This window comes from Conger conger, chromosome 18 (genome assembly GCF_963514075.1).
Source record: "Conger conger chromosome 18, fConCon1.1, whole genome shotgun sequence".
NCBI lineage: Eukaryota > Metazoa > Chordata > Actinopteri > Anguilliformes > Congridae > Conger > Conger conger.
The window spans coordinates 2,269,101-2,296,500 of NC_083777.1; the positions used below are offsets into that span (position 1 = coordinate 2,269,101).

The following is a 27,400-nucleotide window of genomic DNA, read 5'->3' on the forward strand; positions in this document are numbered from 1 at the left end:
AGCCACAACGCTACAGGCGTACTCCTCGTACTGAATTTCAGGTGTATTTTCATTGAAATGTAGCAGGAGCAGCACTCTCTGTGTACGGTTTGGAACACAGCCTCGGGCTGCCCCCACACTGAAGGGCCTCTCTGCCTGATCTGTCCGTCAACGGCGTCTTCAGAGGTGCCTCGGCAGCCCGTAATGAGACGTGCTTTGAAAGCTGAAGGCGTCAGAGTAACGTGATGCGCGGTCACAAGCCTTTTAGCTGCCTTGTGCACGGAGGCTCACAGAGGCTTAAAATCATTAGATCATTGTTTAATGATAAGTAATTAAAATGTATTTTGAAACGTATAGTTACAACAAAATATCGAGCTCTTGTATACTTGCACTTGTGGACGAGCTCTTGTGTAGTTCTGTGGGAACTCAGTCAGCTCAAGGGTTAATCACAAAGACCTATGGGTGGCAAAAGATACACGCAAGCAGCCTTCAAAATCATCCACATGAGGGCACCTTGGAAGGTGTCATTTTTTGCAAACTTTTGAATTGAATGGCACTCGATGCCTTCCTGTGTTAGAGGCAGTCTCCACCACAATTAGCATGGTATTTTTAAGCATGTCAATACTATTTAAATGCCCAACTGAATACATGCCCAGAGCTTCTTCTGCAGCTTATCATCAGAAATGAAATATTTATGCAGATATCTAGCCATATTCTAATCATAGTGGTAAACTGCTGTAAATGGCAGTTGGTCTTTTGAAGAGACGTTTCTGACTGACTTCTGAATAACAGTGCAGTCAGTCAGTATTTAAATAGAAACACTTTTTTTGTTGTTTTGCCTCCTATAGTCCAGCACTCTGGATTTGAAAAGAAACGATGAACATGTGGTTAAAGTGCCGACCGTCTGCTTTAAGTTTAGGATATTTATATTTTATATTTATATCCGTATTGGGTGAATCACAGCCCTGTTTATACATATCAACATAATCTTATGTGAAGTTATCCGATTTTTTACTTGGCTGCAAATATTTTGCATTTGGTCTGCAACCCCATAGACATCAGCAGATGGTGGGCATCTTCCCTGGTGGGGCTCTGTGTAACACATGTTCAGTTGGATTCAGGTCAGGTAATTGACTTGGCCACATTCCACTTTTTGGCCCTGAAAAACTCCTTGGTAGCTTTAAAAAGTGTATTTCTGTACTTTGTATTTGCACTAACTCGCAGACAGCCGTTCTGTTGCTCTGGATGACCGGTGGTTTGCATCCAGCTCTGAATCCTCTGAGGTTGTGCTGGTGTAGGCTTCTCTATGGTAGGCTTTGGCACATCAGCTATTTGACAGTTGAAAAGGGTTTTTTCTTCTCTATTTAAAGCAGAGGTGTCCAATCTTATCCTAAAAGGGCCGGCGTGGGTGCAGGTTTTTGTTTTAATCCAGCAGTAACACACCTGATTATGCTAATGGCCTAATCATGGTCTTTAATGAAGACCTTGATGAGTAGAATCAGCTGTCTTAGTCCTGTGCTAAAACAACAACCTGCACACACACCGGCCCTTTCTGGGTTAGATTGGACACCCCTGATTTAAAGTATCCTTATCACATCCACTACAATGGTCTTCCCTGGTTTACCAGGTTATTTACTATACAGTGTATTCTTGCTTCTTAACAATGCACCGAACAGTTGGTTTTGACTCACCTGATGTTTTGGCTCTGTCTCTGACAGACTTATTCTGATTTTCCAGCTTCATAAAGGCCTGCTTTACTGCCACTTCTTTGGTCTTCATGTTGAGTCAACTGCAACAGACTGTAAATGCAAATGCCAAACCTATAATCTAGTCTAGACCTTTTGTTACCATTCTTGTGCATGATTTAATGATAATGACAAACAGCTGGCCAAGAAACAGCTGAGAAGCCAATTACTTGATTATTTAATTATTCATTATTATTTTATTTAAAATCCAATGTACTGGAGCACACTACTAAAACAATTTAAAAATTGCCACTGTCCAAATGCTTATGGACTGCTCTGCATAAACATATTTTAAACATGACTGTTCATACTTTCCATCAAACTGCCATACAAATAGAAATGGCTAACTTAAAACTTTTTTCTTTCTTTTAACAGAGAAGAAAGTCACGATATTCAGACCTGGACTTTGAAGTAAGTATAAACTGCAGTTTTATGTCCTGTTCATATTTTACTGCCTCTGTGCTACTTAGTGGCCTGGTTGTCACTAATCTGTCCCGTGTGTTAAGCTAAACACAACGTCGATAATATTGAACAGCCATGAGTATCTGTTCCATTATTTCCCTGTCGGTACTTAACTTGTGAATACAAATATGAGGGTGCTTAAAACTAGCACGCTGCAATACCTAAAATAAACCGTTTTAACTCAATGTATCACAGATAATCTCCATGTGGTGTGCTACGCTCGACTGTGAGTAAAAACATCTGAGGTGTGATTATAAGAAAAGCCCTTTTTACCTTCAGCTCAGAACATTTAGTTCATAGCCCCACAATAAATTTAGCGGAGGTGTTAGCGCTGCCAAAAAGCCCCAAGAGCTGGCTGTGCTCGCCTGGCTGGGGCTTGTGATGTCTTATTGGTAAAAGACTTACGCAGCCGAGACACCACAGGTAAGTGAGGGGGGTAAAGCGGGGGGTAAAGAGGGGCTTTAATGTGACTATGAAAGCAGGTGAAGCAGGGCGTGGGCGGGCAGGCCAGAGGCAGGGAAAGTCTGCGTTTCCGTCACTGATTCGCTGAACCTTCTCCCTCGCAGAAAGTGATGCACACCAGGAAGAGACACATGGAGCTTTTTCAGGAACTCAATCAGAAATTTCAGACTCTGGACCGATTCCGAGACATACCAAATATGGCCGGCATGGTGAGTAACAGGAAGGGGGGGTGGGGGGGGGCATTACGCTGTGCTAACGCACACGCTGTGGCGTAGTGGATTAAGAGTGCTCCGGATAATGCCGTCTAAAGAATCAGAGAAAATAACCTTTCTTCGCCTTGCCTGATTGGCAAGTGTTGGAGCGTTGGAGGGGTGTATGTGTATGTGTGGGGGTGGGTGTGTGTGTGCTTGCATGCGTGTGTGTGTGTGTGTGTGTGTGTGTATGCATGTTTTCTGTGTGCATGGGTGTGTGCCTGTGTGTATGTGTGTGTGCATGCGGGTGTGTGTGTGGCTGTGCTTTCGCTGTGTGCAGTGATACATGCCTGTGGCTGTGTGTCTGCCTGGGAGTGTGTGTGTGTGTGTGTGCGCGAGATTGTGTGAGCGTAGGTGGGGGCAGGGGTACAGACATGTATACATGCAGCTGTGTGAGAGTGTGTGAGTGTAGGTGGGGGCAGGGGTACAGACATGTATACATGCAGCTGTGTGAGAGTGTGTGAGCGTAGGTGGGGGCAGGGGTACAGACATGTATACATGCAGCTGTGTGAGAGTGTGTGAGCGTAGGTGGGGGCAGGGGTACAGACATGTATACATGCAGCTGTGTGAGAAAAGGGGCTCCACTTGTCTGTTCACATTATAACACATCCTGTGAAAACAGGCAGAAAATGCTCTTCTCCCGTCTCCATCCGGGAGTCTGCTCCCTGCAGCGATCCTCTCTGCCACTGCCTGCAAATGAGATGATTGTTCAGGGACCTCACTCTTATTTCCTGCCTTTGGAGCGGCGTAGCTGTTAATTCGGGGCCTCCCACAGTCACCTGCAGTGGGTGAATGTGCAGAATGTGTATTCACCCTTCCACACACTCTCCACAGTACGTGCTGCATCTGTCTCCATGGAAACTGACGCATACACCTGCATGTTGCTGGAATTTTTTGTTCACTCTTAAGAGAATGTGCTCAATGCTGCCTCCCTCTATGGCAGGACTTAGAGACACAGGCACGCACACACACGCACACACACACACAAGCATACACACACCCACACACTATGTACACACACAGGCACGCACACACACACACATGCATACACACACCCACACGCTACATACACACGCACACATACACACACACACACAGACATATACAAGTATACACACACACTACATGCACACACAGGATCACACACACATAAACACACACACATGCATACACACATACACACGCGCACAGACGCACTCACATAACAACACACACACTTAGACTACACACACACAGACACCCCCCCCCCCCCCCCCCCCCACACACACACACACACACACACACACAGATACACCCCACACAAACACACACAGACAGGCATCAGTGCCTCCTTTCACTCACATTTCAATCAACCCACAGCAAGATGTCATTTGCGGCTTGTTGCTTAGTAACTACTGCGAGGATGTTTGTGTGGAAACGGTAAATGTTTCCAGCGACCCTCTACCACCCACCAGAAGCTGGAGAGGAGCTGTCAGCCAGCAAGTCCCAGCCTTTCACATGTTCTCTGACAGCCTCCTGTTTCTGCCTGAGAGGAGCTGCTCTGTGACAAACACGGCCTGTTTGCAGCAGCACTCTGGGATAGTTAGGGTGTCCATACACTCACAAATAAAGGTGCATAGAAAGTCATGCCTGCTGGGGTGGTGCCCTATAGGTGCGTAAAAGTCTACCCTTAGCCAGCAAAGATTTGGACAGTGGTACAATTTCAGATCTTTTGGCTCTGTACTTATGCATGTTGGATTTGAAATGAAGAAATGAATGATGATATCATTGAGGGTATTTACATCCATATTGGCTGATGTGTGTAGGAATTACATGCCTCTCTCCCTTGCTCTCTCTCTCCCCTGCCCCCTATCTCCTGCCCCCCCCCTCTCTCTCTCTCTCTCTCTCTCTCTCTCTCTCTCTTTCTCTCTCCTGCCCCCTCTCTCTCCCTCTCCCTCTCCCTCTCCCCTGCCCTCCCTCCCTCCCTCTCTCCAGGACAAAGCCATGCAAAACAAGAACCCGTGGGAGAGCTACAACCCGGGGAGCGAGTACCAGAACTACGCCACTATGAATGTACTGGAGCCCCACGCCAAGGACGCGCTGGAGATGACCCCGGCTGACTGGGAGAAGTGCGTCAGCCTCCCCCTGGACGTGCAGGAGGGGGACTTTCAGACCGAGGTCTGAGCCGCGGAGGCGCCGCAGGGCGGGAGGATGCATTTTGCACTGAAAAAACCAGAAAGACTTTCCCACAGCCTTGGCATACATATCCGGACTACACCAGTATGGCAGGGACATTATGTGCCAATACGTTTAAAAAAAAAACCACCACGAGAGAAAAAAAAACGGAAAAAAATTCTACAAAAAAAATAAATCAGTGTTTTCTTTTTGTATTCTCACTAGTGTTCTTAGTGGGGGGCAGGCAGGTGTACAATATTTACCATCATGTGTTTAAAGTACCTGTGGAATGAATGGGTAAAAAGGTAATCTTTCTAGATAAAACCTCAAAAAGCAAAGCGACAACACGGTCATGTCGTCCCGGCTTCGTAAGGCTCAGTCTTTATTTCTCCGACCTGGGCCTGGGAGCACAATGTATATATTTATGCAGGTTTTTAAAAAGTTTATAACAGTCTGTTTGGCCATTACTACACTTTTTACTTTATAATATAAAAAAAGGGGCAAAAGGATTTTTTCTGTCATTTAAAAATGAATGTTTGTCAAGCTACATTCTCCATTGCTTTTAAATGCAATAAAAGTAATACTCACTTTTATATGAATAATATATTTCACAACTTTATTACTGCAGGTTCCGATTGATGGCTCTCAGCAAGCTCTCTCATCTGCAGCCCTGTATAAAATATTTAAAACAAATGTTGTATGGTGTAAATAAACTTTTGTCTACATATGTTTTACTCGTGCCAATTTATTTTGATGAGAAAAATTACCAACCTGGTTAAAAAAAAATAAAAAAAGAGTGAAAGATGTTAACATTTGGAAAAAACGGAATGTAAATAAAAGAGGAAATATGTTGTAGTATTGCTTCGGAGGGTTTGTCAACTCAATCTCGTTGCGCTTGCGGCAGTGGGCATCACAAGCGCTTCTGTTTTATTTTATTACTGTTTGTTTGTTGTGTTGAGTCTCATTTCTCTCTCTCTTTAGTCCAAAGGCATGTGATCTCAGAGTGTCAGAAACTAATGTAGAAGCTCGCCACACACCAAACACCAAACAAAAGAAAGTGCAGGTTTTAATTGTAATCACACTGGCTAGTGGGAACATCAGTGAAACACAACACAAGCTTGCACTGTTTCCTTCCTGGTTTAAATAACCACGAAGGGTGTGACATGGCACACATGGCCTACCTTAAGAATGCCATATGCTTTGTTTACAGACAACACATGCTGTTTCATCTTACCCCTTGCCAGATACCTTAGGGCTCGACCCAGGCACCTATAACCATGTCACATGTTTTCTACAAAATCATAGATCAGACACATACTCACATGCACATGCACACACAAACACACACACACACACATACACATGCACACACACACATACACACACAAACACACACACACACACACACACGCACACACACACATACACATGCACACACAAACACACTCATAACAAAAACACTGTTGTGGGCCCATGTTCCAACAATATTACTGGAATGTTTTGTCACTGCTATAACATTGCCACTGTATGGCAGAAACATTGTGAGGACGTTCTGTGCTAGCTGGGTTGCAGAGGCTCTCTGAAGGAGATGGTTGTTCATTATGGATGAGGTTTGGATGTTTGGGAAACCGAGTGCTAGATAAGTTAAGCAGCTTTTTGGGTTCATTCCAATCGCTAATTCTTCACATCTTTTTTTTTTCCTTGCTCCTGACACGGAAATCAGTCAAGGTCCGCTGTCTTTAAGGACATTCCAACGCATTCAATGTTCCTTCTAGGAGCTGGAACTAGAAGTTAAGAACTCCCTAACTTTCCTTTGTGGTGAGCAAACATGAGCGGAAGTATAGTTTCCTAAAGCGTGACGTATAAATGATTGCAAGTAAAGCTCTCCGCATCTACCACATCTGTACCCGACGGGGCCTAGAACTGAAATTTGAAGGAGAAAGGATATTCCACTTGCCTAATTCACATTTTCTCAATTTCCCTGTCTTTTCTTTTTTTTCATTCATCTTTTCTTAGTCTCTCCCAATGGGTGGAGTTAGGGGCAAGAGAAGTAGAAAGAAAAAAGGAGAAGAATAAGGGATTGGAATAAGCCCACAGTGTGAGCACACCGGAGATCAGTCTCCAAAATGGCCGCCGTTCAGAGAGAGGCAGAAACAGTGAAGCGAGACTGGGATTCCAGTCTCATGGGTACACCCTGAGTACAATATCACACAATTATACCAGCAAGCTATTGTCAAATGAGCTTTTATTTATTTTACAGATTTTTTTGCAGTTATGCTAGGTAAGTAAATAAATATAATGTTCCTCACATAAGAAAAATGTGCAAGTCAGTGCAAGTCACAATTTTATGCACACCATAAGTATATTATTATTATTAATAAGATAATGATGTATGTAAACCATGTTTGGCAAACAAGCAAGTAATGTAAAAAAACAATATTTTTGATTCAGCAGAATTTTAATGGGTCACTGTTTCCAGTAAGAAATTATAGTTTGTAAATATAGATTTTATGCAATCTATTGAACAGCAATAAAAAGTCATGAGATAGCTACAGGTTATGACCAGGGTGGGTTCTGAACAGGGTGGGCTCTGAAGAGGGCAGGGTATGAACAGGGTGGGTTCTGAATAGGGCAGGATATTAACAGGGTGGGTTCTGAACAGGGTGGGTATGAACAGGGTGGGTATAAACAGGGTGGGTTCTGAACAGGGTGGGTATAAACAGGGTGGGTTCTGAAGAGGGCAGGGTATGAACAGGGTGGGTTCTGAACAGGGTGGGTTCTGAACAGGGTGGGTATGAACAGGGTGGGTTCTGAAGAGGGCAGGGTATGAACAGGGTGGGTTCTGAATAGGGCAGGATATTAACAGGGTGGGTTCTGAACAGGGTGGGTATGAACAGGGTGGGTATAAACAGGGTGGGTTCTGAACAGGGTGGGTATAAACAGGGTGGGTTCTGAAGAGGGCAGGGTATGAACAGGGTGGGTTCTGAACAGGGTGGGTATGAACAGGGTGGGTTCTGAACAGGGTGGGTATGAACAGGGTGGGTTCTGAACAGGGTGGGTATGAACAGGGTGGGTTCTGAAGAGGGCAGGGTATGAACAGGGCAAGATATGAATAGCACCTGAATGGTGAAAATCTGCTGAAACTGACGATTTTCTTTTTACCTTCGTTGCCATGGAGATAATGGTTCCTTTATCCATATAAACTTTATCCATTCATGAACAGTACAAAGCAAAATAATGTCTGATGTAGTAATTTCTTACGCATTCAATACATTAGTGTTGCTGAAATGTATCAGAGGTTTTTCTATTATCAATTTAATAGTGTTTATCTTAACATAAGCCTTATTCGACTGGTTATCATTCTTTGAGAATGTAGTTCACCTGGTAGAATGAATGAAATCTGGCAAGCTGAACAGAGTACAGCATGTGAGCAAAGCTTGTTGGGGAGGAAATTGTTGTAAACATTTGCATAGCTCCGAGGAGGATTGCCAAAAACGTTCAATTGTCATTAGCTGAGGATCATCAATGAAAAGTGGAGGAAATAAATATGTGGAAATATTTGGAAGTTAATGAATAAATCAAAGAACTGGCACATATTTTTATTCACATTTAAACTGAAATATTTTGTGAGCGAGAGAGAGTGAGCGAGAGAGAGAGAGAGAGAGAGAGAGAGAGAGATAATGTATAATTTTGTGTTTGCCTATACAAGTAGTAATCACTTGGACACATATGGTATATTGTGGAAATAGATTATGCATTCAAGTGCAATTAAAGAATAGCATATTACCCAACGGAAAGAGGTGAAGTCTAATTAATCCAACCACCATTAGTTGTGAATCTTAATTGCTTAATCTTTGTGTATGAATGCAAAGAAAGGAATAGGTGAGAAGTTAACCAGTGTGTGTGTGTGTGTGTGTGTGTGTGTGGGTGTGAGTGTGTGTGTGTGTGTGTGTGTGACAGAGAGAGAGTGTGTGTGTGTGTATGTGTGAGTGTGTGTGTGACAGAGAGTGTGTGTGTGTGTGTGTGCGTGTGTCAGAGTGTGTGTGTGTGTGTGTGTGCGTGTGTCAGAGAGTGTGATTGTGTGTGTGTGTGTGTGTGTGTCAGAGAGTGTGTGTGTGTGTGTGTGTGTGTGTCAGAGTGTGTGTGTGTGTGTGTGTGTGTCGGAGAGTGTGTGTGTATGTGTGAGTGTGTGAGTGTGTGTGTGTGTGTGTGTGTGTGTCAGAGAGTGTGTGTGTGTGTGTGTGTCAGATTGTGTGTGTGTGTGTGTGTGTGTGTGTGTCAGAGAGTGTGTGTGTATGTGTGTGTGTGTGTGTGTGTGTATTGATGTTTGAAGTATTCATGCGCATTCTCCCAGCAGGCTCTGTGTTCCTGGCGCAGCGCCCGTGTCCACGGTAACACGACACCCTTCAGAACGGGTGAAATAATGTGCGTGGTACTGCCCTGGTCCGGCACAGAGGGGATTAAATTCCCCAAATCAATCACCATGTCTGCCGCCATTCTGGCTCTTTGATGATTACAAATATGGCCTGTTGGCACAAAGTCCATTCAGCCAACTCAACTCCACACTTTGAGTCACAGGAGGGAGGAGGGTGTTAGCATCAGGGGTAGGGGAGTAGACATAGGGAGGGATTCACGTTTAAGTGTATGCACTTATGTTAACATACACATTAATATACATTAATGTTTGCATGCACACATACAGCAAGCATGAAGAGGCAAGCACACACACACATACACGCACACACAGGCACATTTACACACACACACACACACAGACACACACACATATGGTCACGCACACACACACAAGCACAAACTCTCATACACACTTGCGTACCTGCACACCGACCTACACACACACACACACACTCTTGCTTGCATACACACACACACACACACACACACTTATTTAAGCTGCTGATCAGACCACCTGAAGATGAGATGGGATTACTGATTGGTCTAGCTGCAGTCCCTTAAGGTGGTTTGAGGAAAGCACCTGGATCCGGGGAATGAGCTTCATTTGAACATTTCTCTTATTTTTCTCATCTGTCCTGTCTCCCCCGCAGCTGAGGGTCGTCCTGTTCGGGAGGAGATGGGGAAGGCGTTAGATACACCTGCATACTGAGGAGGCAGAGAGCTGAACATCGATCCTACAGCACTACCAGAGAGAGAGACAGGGCTTCTTTCCAAAAGCCCGCAGGAAGGAGAGGCGCTCAGCCAAGAACGCACACAGGCAGGATGTTTATATACAGGCTTGACAGGGTGAAGTTCCCCTTTGCGTCACTTGAAAAATGCCTGTTGATTCATTGGGGCAGTCCACCTTAAGAGGCATATTTTCCTGATTGGCTGAAATGTGCGGCAGTGTTCTGCTGACTCATGTATGGATGGCCAATTAGTTGATTAGCCACTTGGGTTAGGACCTGATATACTGTATAAGAAATGTGTGTGTGTTTGTGGGCATGTGTGTGCATGTGTTTGTGTGTAGTTAGGTGTGCCGGTGTGTGTGTGTATGTATGTACGTAGCTGTGCAGGTGTATGTGTGTGTGTGAATAGGTAAGTGTGCAGGTGTGTGTGTGTGTGTGTATATTCATGTGTGTATGAGTGTTTCTGTAGGTAGGTGTGTGTGTGTGCATGTGTGTGTGTTTAAGTGTCTCTGTGTGTATGGATGTGTGTGCATGCGTGTGTACGTGTGTGTGTGTGTGCATGTGTGTGCATGGGTTTGTGTATGTAGGTATGTATGTATGTAGGTATGTATGTATGTGTGTGTGCATGTGTGCACATGTGTTCGTGTGAATGTGCGTGTGTATGTGTGTGTGTGTGTGTACATGTAGGTGTGTGTGTGCACGTGTTGTGGTGACCCATGGGGTGAGAGAAATAGAGAGCGAGAATATTCAATCAAAAAATTAGGTTTATTAATTTTTTCTAAGTGCCTTCAGGGCACATTCCAAAAAGTCCCAAACAAAACTTTCTTTTTCAACAAAAAGGAAAAAAAGTCACCGGCCAAAAAATTCACGTGACTGTGTTGGTCCGTCCGTATCCGTGGCGGGGCCTTCCAACCCGCGCCTTTCCTCGACACAAGAATTCCGCGTCTCCACTTTGACTTGATTTTGTTAGGGATAGGCTGTTTCTCCCACGTACTGACTCCGCGCCCGTCTCCCTCAGTACTCAGCCCCGCTCTGTGCTCTGTGCTCCTGCCCGTCTCCCTCAGTACTCAGCCCCGCTCTGTGCTCTGTGCTCCTGCCCGTCTCCCTCAGTACTCAGCCCCGCTCTGTGCTCTGTGCTCCTGCCCGTCTCCCTCAGTACTCAGCCCTGCTCTGTGCTCCTGCCCGTCTCCCTCAGTACTCAGCCCCACTCTGTGCTCCTGCCCGTCTCCCTCAGTACTCAGCCCCGCTCTGTGCTCTGTGCTCCTGCCCGTCTCCCTCAGTACTCAGCCCCGCTCTGTGCTCCTGCCCGTCTCCCTCAGTACTCAGCCCCGCTCTGTGCTCCTGCCCGTCTCCCTCAGTACTCAGCCCCGCTCTGTGCTCTGTGCTCCTGCCCGTCTCCCTCAGTACTCAGCCCCGCTCTGTGCTCTGTGCTCCTGCCCGTCTCCCTCAGTACTCAGCCCCGCTCTGTGCTCCTGCCCGTCTCCCTCAGTACTCAGCCCTGCTCTGTGCTCCTGCCCATCTCCCTCAGTACTCAGCCCCGCTCTGTGCTCCTGCCCGTCTCCCTCAGTACTCAGCCCCGCTCTGTGCTCTGTGCTCCTGCCCGTCTCCCTCAGTACTCAGCCCCACTCTGTGCTCCTGCCCGTCTCCCTCAGTACTCAGCCCCGCTCTGTGCTCTGTGCTCCTGCCCGTCTCCCTCAGTACTCAGCCCCACTCTGTGCTCCTGCCCGTCTCCCTCAGTACTCAGCCCCGCTCTGTGCTCTGTGCTCCTGCCCGTCTCCCTCAGTACTCAGCCCCGCTCTGTGCTCCTGCCGGTCTCCCTCAGTACTCAGCCCCGCTCTGTGCTCTGTGCTCCTGCCCGTCTCCCTCAGTACTCAGCCCCGCTCTGTGCTCCTGCCCGTCTCCCTCAGTACTCAGCCCCGCTCTGTGCTCTGTGCTCCTGCCCGTCTCCCTCAGTACTCAGCCCCGCTCTGTGCTCTGTGCTCCTGCCCGTCTCCCTCAGTACTCAGCCCTGCTCTGTGCTCCTGCCCATCTCCCTCAGTACTCAGCCCCGCTCTGTGCTCCTGCCCGTCTCCCTCAGTACTCAGCCCCGCTCTGTGCTCTGTGCTCCTGCCCGTCTCCCTCAGTACTCAGCCCCACTCTGTGCTCCTGCCCGTCTCCCTCAGTACTCAGCCCCGCTCTGTGCTCTGTGCTCCTGCCCGTCTCCCTCAGTACTCAGCCCCGCTCTGTGCTCCTGCCCGTCTCCCTCAGTACTCAGCCCCGCTCTGTGCTCCTGCCCGTCTCCCTCAGTACTCAGCCCCGCTCTGTGCTCTGTGCTCCTGCCCGTCTCCCTCAGTACTCAGCCCCGCTCTGTGCTCCTGCCCGTCTCCCTCAGTACTCAGCCCCGCTCTGTGCTCCTGCCCGTCTCCCTCAGTACTCAGCCCCGCTCTGTGCTCTGTGCTCCTGCCCGTCTCCCTCAGTACTCAGCCCCGCTCTGTGCTCCTGCCCGTCTCCCTCAGTACTCAGCCCCGCTCTGTGCTCTGTGCTCCTGCCCGTCTCCCTCAGTACTCAGCCCCGCTCTGTGCTCCTGCCCGTCTCCCTCAGTACTCAGCCCCGCTCTGTGCTCCTGCCCGTCTCCCTCAGTACTCAGCCCCGCTCTGTGCTCTGTGCTCCTGCCCGTCTCCCTCAGTACTCAGCCCCGCTCTGTGCTCCTGCCCGTCTCCCTCAGTACTCAGCCCCGCTCTGTGCTCACACCCGGCCTTTTGTAGGGCGTCTCTCTCCCTCCTGGACTCGGTCCAGCTGCGCATGTCCAATCAGTATTGGTTAGAAAACCATTGTTCTCATTCCCCACGCGCCTTTCCCCCGTGTTGCTCATATTCCCCACGTGCCTTTCCCCGGTGTTGCTCATATTCCCCACGCGCCTTTCCCCAGTGCTGCTGGTCTTGGTGCTGACTCTCCTCGCCGGGCTCTCTCCAAGGTGCTGACCTATAAAATACAAACTCGGGAAATACACGTTATCAATTATTCTCCCGAGCACTCGGCGTTGGCGCACGGGTCGTTCCACTCCCGTGGTGTACTGATCCCTGATCGGGCCGCCACAGTGTGTCTTTTCTATGAACACAGTATTTGATTCAGAGCCTACAGTTGTCTTTTTCTACACTGCTACACTGCTACACTGCAATGAATCAATCCACATTCCTCAGCATCATTCCCCGGCATCACTCGCCCTAGACACGGAAGCACCTTCTTCCCAAGTATTAACATTGACCAAAGGTTATTCAAAATGGCCGCCTGTCAGAGCGGCGCTGAGCTGTGTGAGGAGCGGCTCTCATTAAGGAGGATACAGATGTGCTCCTCCAGCTCCCCGTCGAGGAGACCTCTGTCCCGTCTGCGCCTCCGCCCGGGTCGCCATGGCGTCAGACGCCAAATTACCCAGACACCCGCGGCGTCGCCGGGCAACCATCTGCTCCCCTCGTCCGAGGAGAACTTTCGGGGAGCGCGTGCCTCGGGCGGAGACCTTGCCTGTCGTTGATGCGCGTTAAGCCTCGGCTCCCTCCCGTGGGAGTCTGCCTCGTCACCCGCAGAATCGCCAAATTAGACGGTGTCACCGCCCGACCCGTCCCCGCCTCGGCTCTCGCTGTGCCGTCGCATTCCTTTTAGAACAGACTGTCGCTCTTTTTAGGATCGTCTCCGTGTTCGTTTCACGGGCCGAGGAAGGGGCGTGGAGGCGTCTCGTCAAAGTGGCACGTTTGTAGAAAATAGCCAGTTTTTTTGCTGCAGTGCACTGTATGGTTTGAAGAGCAAAAGAACAACAAAATTATTGGATTATAGAAGGATAGAGGACACTTCTACAGTGGCTTAGAGCAGGGGTGTCAAACTCCAGTCCTGGAGGGCCGCAGTGTCTGCTGGTTTTTGATGTTTCAGCATGAGAGAGAGATACAAGTCTTTCATTGGCTAAAGAGTCCACACAGCAGACACTGTGGCCCTCCAGGACTGGAGTTTGACACCCCTGTCTTAGAGGGACAATGTTAACTGCGACAGTGTCCAAATAGACCAAATAGAGAAAACAATGCTCACTGTTTAGAGAAAATCATGCCTCATGCAAGAACCACTTGTACATTTGTTCTTAAATCTCGTACGAGTGATTTAAGAGCACCTTAAACTGTTGTACGAATCATGTAAACATAGCGTCCAAATAGACCAAATAGAGAAAAAGCAGTTGATGGTCAGAGAGGGACAACACTCAATAACATAAGATCACTGCAACCTTGTATGCTGAGAGAAGGTCAAAGCTCTCTGCAGCAGAGTGTGGTTAGAGAACGGTCCTGTTCCACAAAGGCAAAGCTCTCTGCTGCAGAATGTGGTTAGAGAATAGGCCTGTTCCATAAAAGACTCACCTCAGTGCGTACACTCTTGCTGTAGCTATCTCTGCTCAGACTTCAATCAGTGCTTGGTCATGTGACTTGCTTCTTCTGTAGGTGGGAAGGTGGAGGTCTGAATACTGTTGCCACGGAGATGAGCCTTTACATGTACATTTTTCCATATCCTGCTTTTCACAGCTCACTGCGGCAGCCTATGGTTTGAGACAGACTGCAGTATGCCTACTGCTACAGCTAATGTTCAGTCAGGTAGCCTAAACCCTGGGAGAGCTTTATGGTTTGAGACAGACAGCAGTATGCCTACTGCTACAGCTAATGTTCAGTCAGGTAGTCTAAACACTGGGAGAGCTTTATGGTTTGAGACAGACTGCAGTATGCCTACTGCTACAGCTAATGTTTAGTCAGGTAGCCTAAACCCTGGGAGAGCTTTATGGTTTGAGAAAGACTGCAGTATGCCTACTGCTACAGCTAATGTTTAGTCAGGTAGCCTAAACCCTGGGAGAGCTTTATGGTTTGAGAAAGACTGCAGTATGCCTACTGCTACAGCTAATATTTAGTCAGGTAGCCTAAACCCTGGGAGAGCTTTATGTTTTGAGACAGACTGCAGTATGCCTACTGCTACAGCTAATGTTCAGTCAGGTAGTCTAAACCCTGAGAGAGTTCATTGGTGGCCATCCTGCTTTCCCTTACGATATACAGTGAGCTCAATAATGTTTGGGACAATGGCGTGTTTCTTTTTTATTTGGCTCTGTACTCCCCAATTTTAGATTTCCAATCAGGTAATTCACGTCTGGCTAAAAGTCAAATTCTCAGCTTGAATTAAAAGGTGTTTTTAGACATTTGTTTGCTCAAGATCCACAATGTTTGGTTGAAAGTTAGTCGCCAAATGAGAAACTGATACATTCTGATCTGTTGACCAGTTACAGCCTCTCTCCAACACTGTATTTATAGAGATAAAAAAAGCACACACGTTCCCTTCTTTTATAAATCCGCTGAACAGTGTCAATTCCAGTCCTGTTGTCAAAGTTATTTTTGCTTATTGAATTCACAACAATGAATTGTGGGTGCCAGAGAGAGTGGTTTTGATCTTAGCTAACAAATACACAAGTGTATTGCATTTTCTAGCTCAAGCTGTGCTGAGTTTGTACGCTTTGTTGCACAAAAGAACCTCTTCAGAAGGAAAGGGGTGAGACTGCGTTTTTCTTTCAGAATGAAACTGTTGTGTTCACAAGGGGGCAGGATGGAGAAGATGTGCCCGGTGTGAGAGACTGAGAAAGGGCAGCGATGCGTTCTCCAGCCAGGGAGGAGAGCTTGTGCAACTGCAACACCACTTCTTCACAGTAAATAAATAAATAAAACTGCTTTTGTGTCCATCTCCTTCGCCTCCCTCCCTTCAAAACCCAGTTCATTTAAATTAAGCTGGCATAACCTTCATCGGCATGGCACATGGCAGTTTAAAAAAAACCTGTAACTTATCTCATTTTCAGACAACACAAGCATGTGGGCAGTGACAGAGTTTTTGCTGTTTTGGTTCTGCACTTCAGCACGCTGGACTTTACAGCAAGGAATCAGTGTGAGGTTGAAGTGCAGACTGGCACCTTTAATTTAACCTTCCATATGGTGCAATCCGTGTTGAAAGCCCTTTTCGTACATTTCCCCCATTTTAGGTGAGTCAAAGTATTTGTTGGACTTCAGAGCCAAAACAACAAAACCTGTGTCACTGTTCCAGAACTGTATATTTTTGATAATGTTGTATTTTAGTCAAAGGATTTGGCTGGGGAAACAAAAACAGCTCGACTGGACTTTTCATTTGAAAGCGATTCAAATGTAGAAGCAAAATCCGTTTCCAGACACATTCCGAAATGCAATCTCCAGAAGAGGTCCATGTGTTGTGTTTAACACTTGTTTTATAGAACTGTGCATGTGAATGGATGGATAACATAAATAAGTTTTGTTTCCACTTAAGCTTGGATGATAGCAGCCCTGCTGAAAAAAACTGCTCAAGCTAGGTTTTGAAACAGCTGGTAGCTGGTTGACCAGTTTAATTTTAAACTCTTTCTTTGAGATTTGCAGTTCTGACAGACAGTTCTGACATTTTGACAACATATTTGAGAGGGGTGCGTGGGGGTTGGACCCAAAATGCACGACTCAGAAACAATAATTGAATAAAGTCCCATAAGGGCTTTATTTGGGACAAATCCCAGGAGCGTAGTCAAAACAAGCAATGTCCATACACGTAGATCCAGCCAAACAAATATTAAACAAACAAACAGCACGGTGCCGAGGGAAGAGGCAAACTCGTAGTCGGTAAACGTGCAGGGAGGTCCGGTAGCAGGAGAGCTGTCAGCGGGGCAGATGTACAGGCAGACGGCAGGCAGAGTCGTAGTCGAGGGCGATGCGGAAGTCGAAACCATAAAAACAATCAGCGAGGCAAAAGTACAAAGACGGTAGGCGAGGACGTGGTCAAAAACAAACAATGGTCAACGAAACAGAAATCAAATAACGATGGTCGGTAAAACAGGCTTGGATCTTAACGTGAATCAATCAGAAAATAATGCTCAAGCGTTGCGTAGTAAAACTAGAGGCAGACAATTTCGCAGTGAACAGTAGCGCGACTGGGCTATAAATGTGGGTGTAGACAGGTGTAGACAATTAGTTAGAGCGTAGCAAGGAAATGGAAAACAGGTGCGATGAATGACAAGTTTAACAAGGAGATTAGTAATCGTTAGTAATAAACCTATCCTGCCCTAGCATTAGTAAATTAGTAAATGACATGCACGAGAAACGTAAGGTAACATGAACACATGATTAGTTTGTTAGTTTCTACCCAATCCTGATCTAGCGTTAGTAGTTTTAGTAAATAGACAAATAGAAACAATTAGGGAGTGAATGACAGAAGGAGAGAGAGAGAAAAGGCGGAACGCAAGGTTTGCGGAAAAACATCTAAAAGTGTATGCATAAACCGTGACCAGTTAACGTAACAATAAACATGCATCAAAACATAACACAAAGCGAAACTAAGACGATAACCACTAAACATAACCAGGAATATAATCGTACGTAACTAGACATGACAAGAAAATAAATCGTAACGAGACATAACTAAACAACATGACGAACCTAGACTAACATAATACACGATAAGACAATACAAGACTAATACAAATTAATAAACATAAAACATGGCGAGACAGACCTGAAACGTGACACATGACAAGAAAATAAATCGTAACGAAACATAACTAAACAACATGACGAACCTAGACAACATAATACATGATAAGACACTATAAATAAACATAAATAAACATAAAACATGGCGAGACAGACCTGAAACGTGACAATATTCATGTTAACAAATGCCTTGTTAATAGATTAGTTGATTCATTGTTTAGGTTAGTTACTGAGTATACTTATTCATAGTTAATATGCTTCATGTGCAGATATATTGCAATATATTTCTCTTTGATCTTTTTAGTGCTGTGTTCATTTGTGTTTTATCACACAAATATAATTGATGTTCCCCCACTTGACGATTCTGCTTTGAGTACAACAGTCACCTTCAGAATTGCTATAGTAACCATTCCTTCTGTCCTCAACATTAGCATACTTGTTTTGCTTGGCAACAGGTGTTTCTAGTGTACTGCTATTAGTTTATGAGTATAATGTTATTAGTTTATGAATAAGGTGTTCCCAAGGACAGAACATCTTGCTTCCAGTACCGTCATTTGTCTTTCCCTTTTGAAATATTCAATAGATGGAATCAAATTGGAGAGTGTCTGCTCCAGCACTGACAGGAAGAAGTTTCTCATTTAATAATACAGGGCTGACTGTGTGGTCAGTCAAAAGAATCTCCGTCACGAATAATCTTTGCAGAGGCTGTGTTGCAGTCAGTCTGCTGCAATCTTTCCCCCAGCGTACTTGAAAAAAAGCACTGCTTTCACTTTGACAGATCTACTGAACCACAAGCATTTCAGAACCAAGGTTACTAGGGTAACCAGGCATAGAGTCTTCCTTCGTATTGATCAGTCGGCTAAGCATACACTTTTGAGGTTATACATCCTTCAAGCGATCAATGGTAATGAGACAGCCTCCCAGTCTATTAGCACATCCAAATAAAATGATGAAGTCATTAAACTGCAAGGGTACACATTCAAAGTCAGGCACATTGGCATCGGCAAACACCGCCAAACAGGAGATCGCAAACACAGCCAAACAACACACAGCAAACACAGCCAAACAACACACAACAAACACAGCCAAACAACACACAGCAAACAGCCAAACAACACACAGCAAACACCGCCAAACAGCACACAGCAAACACAGCCAAACAACACACAGCAAACACAGCCAAACAACACACAGCAAACACAACCAAACAACACACAGCAAACACAGCCAAACAGGAGACAGCAAACACAGCCAAACAGCACACAGCAAACATGGCCAAACAACACACAGCAAACATAGCCAAACAACAAACAGCAAACAGCAAACACAGCCAAACAACACACAGCAAACACCGCCAAACAGGAGACAGCAAACACAGCCAAACAACACACAGCAAACACAGCCAAACAACAAACAGCAAACAGCAAACACAGCCAAACAACACACAGCAAACACCGCCAAACAGGAGACAGCAAACACAGCCAAACAACACACAGCAAACACAGCCAAACAACACACAGCAAACACAGCCAAACAACACACAGCAAACACCGCCAAACAGGAGACAGAAAACACAGCCAAACAACACACAGCAAACATAGCCAAACAAGACACAGCAAACACAACCAAACAGAAGACAGCAAACATAGCCAAACAAGAAGACAGCAAACACAGCCAAACAACACACAGCAAACACAGTCAAACGGAACACATGAAACACAGGACACTGCAAACACAGCCAAACGGGACACATGAAACACAGGACACTGCAAACACAGCCAAACAGGACACATGATTCAGCATGAGCATTCATCTAGAAATTTGATGATTTACTTTTTCAGTCTTTTAGAGAACGCTTTAATTTAATATAATAATAGTTTTAATTTCGCTGCCTTATTCACCATTCAGACATTCCCCCGCTCTGCAGACCCAGAAATCCTAAACATTCTTCACCAATGTAAAAAAAAGCCAGTGGGTAATCCCCTGAACTAATCTCCTGAATGAATCCCCTTAAAACATATGAACTTGTACCACGTATTCAGCCATAAGGGCTGCCTTTCCATTTTCAGATCCATGTCTGAGATCACATTTTTTCCCCATTTCTTCCCCATTCTGAAAAACTGCAGACCTCTTGACCATGTCTACATACTTGTATGCATGTAGTTGCTGCTACATGATCGAGCTGCTGTACAGGTCTACCTTATAGAGTGATCACTGAGTATATATAGTGCTTGAAAATGCCATACATGGGAGAGATAATTGAATTGAATTGAATTGAATTGAATTGAATTGAATTGAATTGAATTGAATTGAGTTGAGTTGAGTTGAGTTGAGTTGAGTTGAGTTGAATTGAATTGAATTGAATTGAATTGAATTGAATTGAATTGAATATTGAAAGATCGTCCTGCTGTGACTTGCACAGCCTTAACATATTTCCCATTGCTGTGCTTCAAATACAAAGCTTACAAACTGTCTTGTTGCATTTCTTCCAGAAAGCATGAAATTGTTGTAGACACAAATTTGTAAAATGAGAAACACTATGTGGACTCGCACAAGCATCAGAAAAGACAAACAGGGCCCTCCAGAGTTCTTCCTGCTGACAATAACAGCTCTTTCATTTTCTGCCATCGCCTCGTACGGCTACACGGCTCCCAATCTTCCCTTGCATTAATCTCAGACGTGACATTTTTAAGTAAACACAGAGGTACTCCCGGAGTGACTGTTTTTTACCAAGTCCTCTCACGCGATCCTACCTGTGACAGCCGGAAGAAGGAGTTTACTTGTGGTGAATAAATTCATGTGTATAGGGAAGTGTATACAGTGCACAGCAGGGTAGACTATAGCGAAGCGTATACAGTGCACAGCAGGGTAGACTATAGGGAAGTGTATACAGTGCACAGCAGGGTAGACTATAGCGAAGCGTATACAGTGCACAGCAGGGTAGACTATAGGGAAGCGTATACAGTGCACAGCTGGGTAGACTATAGGGAAGCGTATACAGTGCACAGCAGGGTAGACTATAGGGAAGCGTATACAGTGCACAGCAGGGTAGACTATAGCGAAGCGTATACAGTGCACAGCAGGGTAGACTATAGGGAAGCGTATACAGTGCACAGCAGGGTAGACTATAGCGAAGCGTATACAGTGCACAGCAGGGTAGACTATAAGGAAGCGTATACAGTGCACAGCAGGGTAGACTATAGGGAAGCGTATACAGTGCACAGCAGGGTAGACTACAGGGAAGCGTATACAGTGCACAGCAGGGTAGACTATAGGGAAGCGTATACAGTGCACAGCAGGGTAGACTATAGGGAAGCGTATACAGTGCACAGCAGGGTAGACTATAGCGAAGCGTATACAGTGCACAGCAGGGTAGACTATAGGGAAGCGTATACAGTGCACAGCAGGGTAGACTATAGGGAAGCGTATACAGTGCACAGCAGGGTAGACTATGTTGTTATACACAAGTCTACCCTGCTGACAAAAACAGATCAAGCTAGGGTTTGAAACAGCTGTGGTTTAGCTGGTTGACCAGTTCAGACTAGCTCCCATGGTTTGATTAGCTCAAGCTATGTATTGAAACAGCTGGTGAGCTACCAGGTCAGACAAGATATAGTACCAGCACTGGCTGGTTGACCAGCGCACACCCAGTTAGACCAGCTCATGACCAGCTTATGACCAGCTTATAACCAGCCTTTCAAGCTGGCATAGCTAGATTTTACAGCAGGGTAATCTTGAGTTTGGCACCTGCCTGAGATTTTTTTTTCTTTTCCGTTTTGTCCTACATGTTTACACGTCTCAGTGATATTTTCCTAAATACATTGCCTCCATTTTGCAGACCTTATAGCCCAGAGTAACAGTGTTCTCCTGGCATAAGTAGAACAAGGACACTTCAGCTGACTAGCCCCCCCTCTGCCCACACACCGAGACTTCCCCAAACCTGAAAGGATCTAAAGTGCACGTCTTTCCTGAAGTGAAAGAGAGTCACACAGGGTGCTTTCTGCACTGCAGAGCATTTCGTGTCCCTGACTCTTTTCATTTCTTTTGCAAATATGCTTTCTGCAGGCTTGTAACAGCACACCTCAGACATGATCTTATTTTTTCTATCTGTATTTTATTGGTTTCTCAACATTCATGACATTTAGGCTCATGGTATGAAGTGATAAATCACACAAACACTGTTTCCACTGGTCCAGTAAGGACTCTCGTTGGAGCAGTTGTGTGTGCGTGTGTACAGTATTGTATGTGCACAGATACATATGAAATACACGTTACATTACATTAATGGCATTTGGCAGACGCTCTGAACCAGAGCGACATATAGTTGATTAGACTAAGCAGGAGACAATCCTCCCCTGGAGCAATGCAGGGTTAAGGGCCTTGCTCAAGGGCCCAACGGCTGGGTGGATCTTATTGTGGCTACACCGGGGATCGAATCACTGACCTGGCATGTCCCAGTCATATATGGATAAGATGTGGGTGGCTTGTTGTTGGTTTTAGCTTGAGGTTTGTAACACAGATGCACAGAATACTATGTGCCTGATGTGATTATCCCAGTGAACACTAGTTTTCCCTCACCTATCTCCTGAACTGCCTCCCATGGGGGAGGGCAGTAGAGGGGGATCACAGAAATGGCTCCCCAGTTACTTGGCAGGAATTAACCAAAGCCAAACAAGTCCTGGGGGAACTTTCAACATGGGGATTCCAAACATATTGCATAATCACATGAGAATGAAACAGAGACAGTTCAGGCTGACTCGACAATAAGCCCAATTTGAAGACATTACTTCAGTGCTGAACACTGAACCTTGACCACTGCCTGGAAACCACGTACCACTGAAATGGTACCCGGATTACCTTGTGTGCCTGTGGTGTGTCTTTTGGGGCTATCTCACTGAAGGAAACTAAACCATTTCAGAATAAAGACAAAAGAAATGGCAATAATAAAAATATATATATACTCACATCCTCTTCCCGTTTTTAATTGAGGTGAACCACCGTACCTTTATATTTTAGCCAAGAAAGCGCTTCTGACTATGTGAATGTACTGTAAACATAATAACTCCTGGCCCAGCACTTCCCAGCTCAGATTTCCTGGGCATTAGCCCATGTGCTGGGAGAACAGGGAACGCTGGTGTGTCACCCTTCCTCTGGACCTGGGACCTGTTACAAAGCAGGGTTATTTTCCTCTTGACCTGGGACCTGTTCCAAATAGCAGGATCATTATCCTCTGGACCTGGGACCTGTTCCACATAGCAGGGTTATTTTCCTCTTGACCTGGGACCTGTTCCAAATAGCAGGATCATTATCCTCTGGACCTGGGACCTGTTCCACAAAGCAGGGTTATTGAGAGAGCACTGAGTAAAGCCCAGAACAGCTCTCTTTACAGGACTGGAGTCCATTACATTACATTACAGGACTGGAGTTCCTGTTCCACACATGGGCTGGGTCTGGGTTTTACTCCGTGCCGTTATCCAGAACTGGCCCCAGGTACAGATAGCCCCGCCACCACCACCACACACTACTCTTAAATATGAACAGCACATCTGTTGGACACAGACAACAACAACAAAAAAATTTCAGGACATGGTATTTTGCCATTAAATTAGAATGTACTTACAAACACAGCTCCCCAGAGATTCAAATTCAGCCATATTGAAATCAGTTATGGCTGTTCTGTGCAGTGACACAAAAGTTATACTTTTAAGAGCATCCATTAGTCACTGTAATGGATAGCAGTAAACAAAGCTAACTCAGACATGCTAACCATTGAAAAGCAATGGCATCTTAGAGACCTCAGGCCACTTTCACGGTGAAAAAAACTGTCTTCACAAGAGCTTTAACAAGTTTTGGTTGTGTAATGGGACGTAAAAATCATATGTTTTTTCGCTGATGTTGGAAATATTAACTTGTTTTAAGTTTGCTTGATAAGTGAAATTTTCTTACCCCTTTGGCAAATCTGGAAATGATTCAAACTACATCACCTCATTCACAATATTTTTGTCTTCGCAAAAAAGTAATAGAAGTAAGATTTTATGTCTAGATATAAGGCTAATATACTTGTTGAAATAATCTGTCAATCAGTAATATGTTATTTATTTCCACCGTGACTCTTAAAATTATTTGAAGTATAGTTTAAGTGAACAGTAATTAAATTGAAGTCAAGTGATTTAAGTTGAGGCAATGGATATCAATATTGCTCACTGTGTTTTAAAATGACTATTTCAAGCTATAAATATTCAATAAAAAGCAATTAACATTTTGTATTAAAATTTTAAGAGATGGAAATTTATTAAAAGGTATTCTTTTCTGTTCTATCATATGTATAGGTAAGATATTTTATTTTTCTTTTGTATCCAAGGTCAACTGAAGGTTTGATTATTTACATTTGTGTTTAATGTTTTCTGCATGCTATTCAATCTCTCTCTCCCACTCACCCACTCACTCACTCACACACAAATACATCATGCATCACGCACAGATTCTGTTGCCATATTATATAAAGTTAAAAATGACAGGCTGATCCAACTTGTGTGAATTTTATCATGGCAACTCATAATGTGACCCAGTAGTGTGCATGGCCCCAGTGTGCCTGTATGCACTCCCGACAACGTCTGGGCATGCTCCTGATGAGTCGGCTGATGCCAATTCTGGTGGTCTCTCGCGAATGCCAATCGAGCTGCACGGTGCTGGGCTGTGAGCACAGGTCCCAGTAGAGGATGTCGGGCCCTCATGCCTCCCTCATGGAGTCTGTTTCTGACAGTTTGGTCTGAAACATGCACCCCAGTTGCCTGATGAATGTCATTGAAGGCTCTGGCAGAGCTCCTCCTGTTCCTTCTCACACAAAGGAGCAGACACTAGTCCTGCTGCTGGGTTGATGCTCTGCTTGTGTAACGGCCGGTCTCCTGGCATCTCCTCCAAGCTCTTGAGACTGTGCTGGGAGACACAGCAAACCTTCTTGCCACCACACGTATGGATGTGCCATCCTGGAGGAGCTGGACTACCTGTGCAACCTGAGGTACCGCCTCATGCTACCAGTAGTGACAAGGACACAGGAAGAACACAACACTTGAGAAGAATCAGTCAGGAAGGATGAGGAGAGAGCAATTGTCTGTAGCCACCATATACAAAACCATTACCTTTTTGGGGGTTTTCTTGCTTTTGCATCTCGATGCACCTGTTGTCACTTTCATTTGCACCAAAGCAGGTGTGACAGGGCATGGGGATGGGGGGGTGAGGGGATGTCTGCTGGTTTCTCTCTTGAACGAGCAGTTCACAGGAACAGGGTAGTGAGCTTTCATTGTGCGACACAGCCCTGTGTGTTATAGAGGCTAAATACAGACTGAATGATCCAGATATATTAACTTAGCAAATACAATGCTTATATCTAAATTAGATATAGATTCACTGCATATTCATACTACCAATGTCAGGTGTCAGGTAATTGCCCCCTACCCAATGAAATCAGAGGTTGTGACAGGGCATCCAAATGATCGCGGTCTTCACGATTTATAATGGGTTTATTTTCAAACATTTCCAGTTCTTCTAGTGCATCTGATTTGGATCATCCAAAAACCAGTCTGTATTTAGCCTCTATAACAGCCAACCACTAACACACAGGACTGTGTCGCAAAATGAAAGCTCACTACCCTGTTCCTGTGAACTGAACATGTTTTGATTTTGTTCAGTTGCAGCATAAGATGGTGAACACAGCCTTCAGGGACTGCCATACTCTTACCCAGGAAGTAGTGGCAGTGTGTATGTGTGTGTGTGTGTGGGAGTGTGTGTGAGAGAGATTCTCCTGCAGGTAAGATGTCTGTCGTATAGAGCACCACATAGAGCTTCAGGTCCCCGGCATCAGGATAATATGACGCACACCGTTTCTACCAGAGACGTCATTCACATTCAGGCAGATTGATAAACAATGTTTTTCATTCAAATATATTATAAAACTGAACTGTGTGTACCAGATCTGATGTCTGTCCGTGTGTTACTGACCTGGTGTTTTGCAGTGTGTGTTATAGACCAGATGTTCGACAGTGTTACAGACCAGATGTTTAACAGTGTGTGTACCAGATCTGATGTTTTGCACTGTATGTTACAGACCTGGTATTTGACAGTGTGTGTTACAGACCTGATGTCTGACAGTGTGTCTTACAGACCTGGTGTTTTGCACTGTATGTTACAGACCTGGTATTTGACAGTGTGTGTTACAGACCTGATGTTTGACAGTGTGTCTTACAGACCTGGTGTTTGGGTGTATGTTACAGACCTGATGTTTGACAGTGTGTCTTACAGACCTGGTGTTTGGGTTTATGTTACAGACCTGGTGTTTGGGTGTGTGTTACAGCCATGATGTTTGACAGTGTGTCTTACAGACCTGGTGTTTGGGTTTATGTTACAGACCTGGTGTTTGGGTGTGTGTTACAGATCTGGTGTTTGACAGTGTGTCTTACAGACCTGGTGTTTTGGTGTGTGTTACAGACCTGATGTTTGGCAGTGTGTGTTACGGGCCTGATTCTTTTTTCAGTGTGTGTTACCAACCTGATGTTTTGCAGTGTGTGTTATGGGGCTGGTGTTTGAGTGTGTGCGTTATGGGCCTGGTATTTGGGTGTGTGTACAGACCTGATGTTTTGCAGTGTGTGTATATGCGCCTGGTGTTTGGATGTGTGTACAGACCTGGTGTTTTGCAGTGTGTTACAGACCTGATGTTTTGCAGTGTTTGTTATGGGCCTGGTGTTTGGTAGTGTTTGTTATGGGGCTGGTGTTTGGGTGTGTGTACAGACCTGGTGTTTGGGTGTGTGTGTTATGGGGCTGGTGTTTGGGTGTGTGTACAGACCTGGTGTTTGGGTGTGTGTTACAGGTCATGTATTTCACGTTGTTTGAGAAGCGCGCAGTGTGAGCTGACACTCCTCCGTGCGGATTAGCCTGACAGACAGGGCCCACAGAACAACGGGCCCCTCCCCAGGGGGCACCACCGATCCCCCCGCCCCCCGCAGATCCTCTCAGCCCAGCACTCCCATCCTGTAGTCAGCGGAAAGGTTAATCCTGTTTAAACACAGCGCCGTTCTGCTCTCCTAATGCTTCCCCTTTTATCATAATCCCCCATAGGCCCGACAAATACGTTCACTTCCATTCACAGAAGCAGTGATAATAAGCTGGGGCCGTTTGTGGATTTCAAATGCATCCATATAGCAGACAGGTGAGGCAACGGTGACTAAAAGAAGCCATTTTGACACAGCATGTCATTCGGTTGCCATTTAGATGACACGTAACCTGATAGCATACACTGAAATACTTCATCCTAAGGGGGCTGCAATTGAAAATTTCACCACAGACCCATTCCCCCGCCCCCCCCCCCCCGCCTTTTTTTATTTTTAATACCGGCGCCGTCTTAAATCTTGATATTCAATTTCAAAGCTTTATTGCCTTCCAACAGAAAAAGGGCGCCTGAAAGGTGGAGATAGATTATGCAAATGACAGCACTTTAAATGAGGACAAATTAGGTCAATGACAATTGAATGGCAAACCGTATGAATTTAAACTGGACACAGAAGAGGAGTAATAGCAGGAGCTGTGGTGAATGGTGCTCTAGCGTTTTGAGACCGAATACCACTCCTATTCATCTGAATGTCTGAGACTCCCCTTACAGCAATAAATCCTGCCTCCATTTA

At 45.5% G+C, this 27,400-nt stretch overlaps 1 protein-coding gene across 1 annotated transcript in view; it reads left to right on the plus strand.

The window, feature by feature from the left end:
- The window catches only part of adgrb3 (adhesion G protein-coupled receptor B3), a 232,618-nt gene extending 226,838 nt beyond the window's left edge, over window positions 1–5,780 (plus strand). The window contains 3 exon segments of the mRNA XM_061227768.1: window positions 2,100–2,135; window positions 2,753–2,857; window positions 4,874–5,780. Of these exon segments, the coding sequence (XP_061083752.1) occupies window positions 2,100–2,135; window positions 2,753–2,857; window positions 4,874–5,062 (330 nt within the window). The 3' untranslated portion in view covers window positions 5,063–5,780.
- Window positions 5,781–27,400: the final 21,620 nt, after the last annotated feature.